General features: G+C 45.7%; 1 protein-coding gene across 4 annotated transcripts in view; it reads right to left on the reverse strand.

Annotated features, from left to right (window-relative positions):
- The window catches only part of gria4a (glutamate receptor, ionotropic, AMPA 4a), a 95772-nt gene that overhangs the window by 4705 nt on the left and 83664 nt on the right, over positions 1 to 7403 (reverse strand). Inside the window, exons 16-17 of one of the 4 annotated variants that reach the window (XM_076049835.1) lie at positions 5592 to 5706; positions 1882 to 2019 (exon numbers count right to left, since the gene is read on the reverse strand). In XM_076049835.1, the coding sequence (XP_075905950.1) occupies positions 1882 to 2019; positions 5592 to 5706 (253 nt within the window). Of the gene's footprint in view, positions 1 to 1771; positions 2020 to 3755; positions 3871 to 5591; positions 5707 to 7403 lie in introns of all 4 variants that reach the window. The other 3 variants (XM_076049836.1, XM_076049838.1, XM_076049839.1) reach the window with 3 other exon arrangements.

The following is a 7403-nucleotide window of genomic DNA, read 5'->3' on the forward strand; positions in this document are numbered from 1 at the left end:
ATGAACACTCGGAAGAGGTCAGGGTTTCAGGTTTGGTTCATCTACGTCAGGGCTGCACAACTCCAGTTTGTGGACCCGGTTTAAAGGGACAGTTCGCCCCCAGATTTTAAATGTCACCCATTTTTCCCTCCCACCCCACTCATCACTTTGACAGCGGAGGCTCTGGCGACGTTTCCTAACCTACAAAATCATTCTGAAGTTTCAAACAAAACTAAAACAAAACAAAAAAAAACTACGTAAAATAAGGAAACAAAAGTGTGTGTGTGTGGCGTCATTAAAATGACTCAGTCAGACTCCGCAGCTCCAGAATACACGCAGATTAGAAAATATTTCCAGAGCCGCAGCAGCACAGTGGTGAGTAGAAAATGAGCGACCTTTCCGTATTGGGTGAACTATTCCTTTAAGAGGATGATTATAAATGGAGGGAAGAGACGCTAAGATTAATGCTAAGACTTGATATGATTCCTCCTGTGTACTAAGATTTTTGAACGTTTGTTTTGTATGAAAAAAAAAAATCTCCTGATAATGATTGAATTCAAGTTAAAGGATTAAAAGATATGAAAAGATAAACACCCAATGCCGCATAAACTACCGTTGCTATCGCAAATAGCTGACGTTGTTTGGGTATGTGGGTAAATATTGTAGTATTGTAGGAAATTGAGAGTTAAGAAAAAAATAGATGTGCTGCATATTCTCTGGTTTCACTGTTTAAAAATGACCAGTGATAAAAAAATAAAAATTTGATGATTTGATTTTTTTAGTGCCTCAGAGGTTCGACCTCAACTAATTAAAGCCACTGCCTGATGGAGCCAATATTCCACATGCTGGGCTCACGCTGCAAACTCTTTTTTTCTTTCTTTCTCCAAGAAAAATTGAAGCCGGAGTCGAACCAGAGAAAACTGCTGTGGAGCTAATTAAAGCGTAGATGGAGGTGGATGCAGTTTCTTTTTTAATGAGGAACATCACAGTTTTTATTTTCTGCTCTCAGGTCAGTGGAGGCTTTTATTTGAAGTTCAAATATTTAAGTCAAGACAACGTTAAATTAAAAATCTCTCCAAACTCCCTCAGATCGTAATGAATGTACTCATCACTTGCGGAAAGACGAGAACGAAGAGAAAGAAGAGTTTCAGTTTGGGCAACTTGGATAAAATGACTGTGGTAAAACTGACATTCGGTTCATCGATTCATTGTCTGACGGACGGAAAAACCTTGAGAACGGAGCTTCGTGTTCATGGGAACACGCCGCAGTGTTGTGATTGATTATTTTGACTGACAGCTGCCCTGTGGATCTGGAGTTGTGCGTCCCTGCTTTATCTGGGCCACGTGAAGTTTGGGCAGAATTTCAATGCAGGTGCCTAGCAAGTTCAGAAACAGCCATGAGCATCACCAATGCCATCGAGTATCATCATCATCATCATCACCATCACCATCATCACCATCATCACCACCATCATCATCATCATCTGCAGCCAAAGACGATGGAACCAAGTGTGCAGAAATACAAAAACCCTTTTTGATAAAAATCCCCCAAATGAATTTAAAAAAAAAAAAATTGAAAAGAAAAAAAAAATCATTTGAGTTAAAATGCTACGTTGGTTCCACAATGCTTGGCCGCATCCTCAATGCCACATGAAGAACAACGACACGGTTGCGTGGAAGGGCTGGACATCCACAAGTACAATGTTTCTACTACAGCAGCAGCAGCAGCAGCAGCACCATGATGAAAAAGAACCACCAGTACCCCACCTACATGGCAGCCGCTAAATCCTACCCCTATATCTTGACCCCCTCGGAGCCGTACACGTTGTACCCCTCCCTATAAGTGGCTAGATTCTGGGTGCTGGGGGAGGGGCTGGGGCAGTGGGGGGGGCTAAGGTCCACCTTCATGCGCTTGGCTTCAGCCCGCGACTTGTAGCAGAACTCGACCAGAGCCACCAGCATGGCCAGGCCCAGGCCGCCCACCAGGATGTAGAAGACCCCGGCCACATTGGACAGGCTCAGGGCCTGGGATGACTTGTCCTGCAGGAGAAGGAGAGGCGGGAGGAGGAGGAGGAGGAGGTGGTGGAGAGAAGGAGGAAGAGGAGGATAATGATGAGGAGGCGGAGGCCGTGAAGGAAAGAGGGAGGAGGTGGTGAGATGATCAGGAAGAGCAGGGGGAGGAGGGGGTGGTGATAGTGTGAAGAAGAGGAGGAAGAAAAGGAGTAGGTGGGGAGGAGGAAGAGAATGGGGAGGAGGAGGTGGTGAGAGGGTGAGGAAGAAGAAGAGAGGGTGAGGACGAGGAGGAAGAAGAGAAGAAGAGTAGGTGGGAAGAAGGTGAGGATGAGAAGGAGGAGGTGGCGAGAGCGTGAGGAAGAAGAGGAGGAAAAGGTGGTGAAAGGGTAAGAAAGAGGAAGGCGGGGAGGGGGGGGGCAGGATGGTGGCAAGGGTTTAAAAAGTGAAGGGAAAAAATGAAAAAGGAACAAAGTGGATGGTCAGAATGAAGCAGGATGCCAGTTAGCGATGGCGAAGAAAACCACAGAGGTGGTGAAGCAGAATGAAGAGACGGAAGGATTGAGGCGGACGCGTGAGTTTGACAGAGGGGGAAAAAGCAGAGAGAAGATGGCACACAGGGGGTCAGACGGAGAAATGGAGTCTGTCAGAACAACAAGAAAACAGCATTTGTACTAATAAAGTGGTGTCAAAACAACACTAATCTGAGATGATGAGTGTCATCTATCACTACTGCAGCTTCAGATTAACTACGTTTAGCTCGTTTACAGCTGCAACACACTGATATCAGAGCTACGTCTGCTTCCTAAAGGATGACGTTCAATACAAGCAGAGCAGTTTGCAATCTGAACGTGATGAAATCTGGCCGCACTCCATACAAAATGTTTCTTAGATGTCACTGCTACACCAAAATATAATAATAATATTAAAAAAAAGAGAGCTATCATTTACTGTGCGGTGAATATTGGGGTTACATTTTTAACATGCAAAGGTTAATAATTATCTGGCTATAGCTGAATTCCCAATACAGAAGATAAATGTCTTAGAAGGATATGTGTTGCTATAATTCCTGATTACAACAGTTGTTGTCCATCAAAGTAAATTATGGGGTGAGTTAATGATCCAAATAAAACCCAATTACTTATCTAATTAGTGTGTTCTCACTGAAGTGAAGATTGTATCCAGACACATCGGTCTGAATTTGCCAAATCATTTTTCAAGAGAACAAACTGCAATTTCTTTTACGAGAAAAATGGAAAATAACACTTCAACCATTTGCTACTGAAAATGACTACAAACCACAGTTTGTAATTACTTTACATCTACTCAGATGCCAGAGAAGCCAACAATGCTAATGCTAACATGCTGTAAAGCTAACATCATGGTTTCCTCTTTTAATAGATGGCTTCCTTGGCTACATAAATGTCACAAGTGGCATCAAATGACAAATCATGAGAGTAAAAATATTTAGCTGATGACAATCAAAACTTGACTTGACATCTCTATAAAAAAAAAATGGCACTGCCACAGATTGCTACAGAAACTGAGTCAGGATCTAAGGCATTGCTATTTATGTAATTTTTGTGTCCACCGCCCAAGAAATACGGTTAAGAAATCAGGCGGAGGAGCGGCTCGTTTGGTTTCTACCGTGGCCGTGGGTTAAGTTAAGGCTTAATTTGCGGCCACTGGTTGCACAGTAGTTGCAGTAATCTGGAGCGTGTTCAGGATGACAGTTTCAGGCTATAGCGTTTCAGCGTGAGACTGACCTTACTTCCAGAGTCCTTGGGTCCACACTCTCCCTTGTCATACCACCATTTGTTTTTCAGTTTGTCTAAGACGCCTGCTTCGCTCAGTTTCAAAACTGCGAGGTTTACCGGGGTTCTTTGCGTGTAAAAATAACATAAATAACATCATAGGACATGTTATTTTATGTTATTAGGGTAGTTCACATTTGCATTGCACAGCTCAGTCACAGTTAATAATATTAATAGCAAAAAAAGACTAAATCACACATCTTTAGAATCACATCCAGTGACCTAGCATGGGTCCCACTGAGTACATGTGTGTACGCTCGTTCTCGGAGGGGCTTTGGAGGGGGAGGAGCTAAGGCGAGCTACAGACATATGAGTGGGACCCACCTTTGTCACCCTGAGTAACACACCCATCCTGCCCCAGCCGGTTCTCTGTGGCCAACACGCGAGAGCCAATTACTGTTGAGGCGGGACTATTGGCGCGAGCTCGGCCCCGTGCTACGACCGGGAGGGAGACACGTGCACAGAGGCCAGACCAATCAATCTCCTGCGTTTTTGTTCGAAGCCTTGTCGTTAGTTTTTTAATTACGGAAGCGATTGCTTATCCATCTAGTCTGACGTGTTCTCAGCTGGCCCTGCCACTGCCTGTTAGTTTGAAGACAACGATGACTGTATCGACGATGATTCTGTATTTTTTGTGTTTTAATTTGAGAAGAACTTTGTTAGCCCTCTCTGTGAGAAGTGCTATATAACTAAAATTTACTGACTTCCTGACGTGTAGCGTTGCAGTGACCCAGGGCTGATATGATATGTGCGGTGTTCTGTATGATGTGAGGTCTTAAAAAATACTAAGACTATGCTGTCAAGAATGAACTGAGACTACGGACGACTTCCTCTGTTCACATGCAAGCGACTTGGGAAGATTCCCGGCCGCCAGCTGCTCAACGTTTTGCTCTAGAAATTTCAATCTTTGTCACAAGACAAGAAGCTGAGGCAGCAAGATGAAGGACTGATGCCCACGACGATCCTTCTTTATATATATATATAAATAAAAAAAATTCATTATTCATCCTCCCGCTGCCTCAAGTCAATCCAAGTCGAATAAAATCACAGAGCTCCAATTACGCCGGGGTCTCGTCTCCCCCACTGAATATTTTAAGGTTCGCCTCGTGTTCCGCAGACTTGAGAAACACATTTTCCACTAAAGGAGTAATCAGGTTCAACTGCCTCTCCTCTTCTCTCCTCTCCCCAGGGCTGCCACTAGGGGGCGAATATTCCTGCCTTGACAGTAATTGCTCTCTCTCTTACATCTTCCTCCCTCCCCTCCTGCTTCTTATATTCATCAGCGAACCCACTCTCCATCACAGCGCTGTGCTTTCACAGGGGCATTACCAGAGCTGCAATGGCTGTCATTATGTGGTGCACTTGATTTACTTTGGCAGGCGACTCGTCTGGATAGGACAGGGACACGATACCCTCCTTTAATCAAAATTGAGTCTGGTTTTTCTTTTTACCTGGATGGTTCAAAAATAAAATTGTCTAATTGTGGTTCTCCATAAAATAAAAAATAAAATCACCCAAATCTGTCATTTTATTTGGGTTCAGATGTTGTGTCTTTGTCACTGGGCCTGAACCTTTTGTGTAAAAAAAAGGACACGCCGCCAGCAATGCACACAACATCTTTTTTTGTCAAGGGGGGTAGGGGGGGTGGGTGGGGGGTTTCCCTGTTTTACTGCGGGGCAGATGCGTGTGTTACACTCCCAGGACGGGGGGCCCGTCGCGGGCCGTTCCAGCCGGTGAGCGTCCCCCCGTCCCCCTAGTGGTGGGCTTGGGCAGACAGAGAGGGCTAACCTTGGAGTCCCCTCCCCCGCTGCCACATTCTCCTTTGTCATACCACCACTTGTTTTTCAATTTGTCCAACAGGCCCTGCTCGTTGAGCTTTAGAACGGCCAGGTTGACCGCGTTTCTTTGGGGTGGAGAAGGGAGGGACAGATAAGATAGTTTGGTCAGAGCAGAGGGTGGAGGGACAGACGGACACGATGGACCACAGCCGGGAGGAAGAGGAGGAGGAGGAGGAGGAGGAGGCAGGCCACATGGAAGGGGGAGGAGTCAGGGAGGTTTACAGGGGAACAGATGAAGGTTGGTGGAGGAGGACGCACCCAAGGAAACACTCTCTCTCCTGCTCCTCCGTCACAGCCAATTAGAAATCACAGAAATCTCATCACTCTTGCATCACAGAGCGTTTTCCATTGGTCCCCGGATTGCAATTTGGACACCCCAACCAATCAGCTTCCTTTCAGTTTGGTACGAAACCAGGAAACCACAACAGAAAGCTGCTCTGAAAACCCCAGAAAGACAAGAAGAAGACCAACAGGAAGTGACTGTGAGCTTTGCTGCTGCTAAACAGGTTAGCGTGGATGCTGGGCTGGCAACAGCAGCGATGGAGCAGGGACTTTCAAATTAAAGGACCAACAGAGAAATGCTCCTGTGAATAATATGAGGCACCTGTAATAACGAAAGGCTAACGTGTGGATTCGCAAGACGTAAAAAGCTTGATAGGATAAATTAGCGGGAACCAATTTGACTGGTCCGTTTGAATGTGATGATTCTGCCTCCTTTGTGCAAAACCCGCCTCCCTTCACCTGATGGACCTTTCAGATAAACCGAAAGATTTGGAGCTCCTTCTATCTGGTGTGCGTCAGGATCTTTTCGTCAGAGTCTGACCTGGCTGCCTGCGGCGACGCCGGAGCTCCACGCCGAGTGTCGCTTGGTGAGCGTTAGGAACTGCAGAGCTGCAACGTTACCTGCAGCTCTGGCGTCACCGCGGGTCTCTCCGGCCTGCTGATGGTGCTCTTGCACCCTGCTGCTACTCCTTCATCCCTCTACAACTCTGCTGTGTGTGTGCCAGCACTGCTGGCTCACACCCCTGAAGCCACTGACCTCCAAACTCATCTCAGGGACACGAGCGCTGAAAATCAGGCGTTAAGCTCACGTCGTCGGCTGAGCTTTTTCATTTTTTTGAAACTCAGTATTGGGCTGATTTATTTGTTTATCGACTCACAGAGCTGCCGGTAAATCAGATCCTTTGCCTTGTTAAAGGCCTGTATATATTTCAGAGGGTTGATGATTTGTGGAGAGCGTCGCTTTCTTTGAGAAAAACGAGGAAGCAACAGTCGTTTGTAAAAACCCTTAAATTAGATTTCTTTGTTTTTTCTTCTTTTTTCCCCCTGCATATATATTTTAAACTGTTAAGTAATTTGGCATGCAGCCTTCAGATGTGAGATCTGTGCGCTTCTTCTTGGTGCCTCCTCAGCACGACAGACTTCAAGGGATCTACCCTTTCTACAAAACAGATCATATCTCATGCAAAATTTCTGGTTCTTTGTTGATTGCAGACTTCCATCCATTCCTACCTAAAATCCAATGATTTTGACTGTTTTTTCCCTCGAAAAATCTGTCCGTGCTTTATCAGTTTTGTTGTTTGTTCAATTTCCTGTTGTGTTTTTCCCTCCGTGCGCCGCCACCCCTTTGATAGTGTGATGCTGTAATCAGCAGGGCTCATCTCTGCTACAAGGACACCTGAGTCGCGGCTGGCAGGCTTTAAAAGTTGAACCCGTTGGCTGATCGTCCTATCTGGACGTCCTGTCGCAGCCTCTTGTTTTT

Source organism: Nelusetta ayraudi, unplaced genomic scaffold, assembly GCF_046127955.1.
Source record: "Nelusetta ayraudi isolate G7.1 ecotype Tasmania unplaced genomic scaffold, CSIRO-AGI_Nayr_v1 ptg000120l, whole genome shotgun sequence".
Lineage (NCBI taxonomy): Eukaryota > Metazoa > Chordata > Actinopteri > Tetraodontiformes > Monacanthidae > Nelusetta > Nelusetta ayraudi.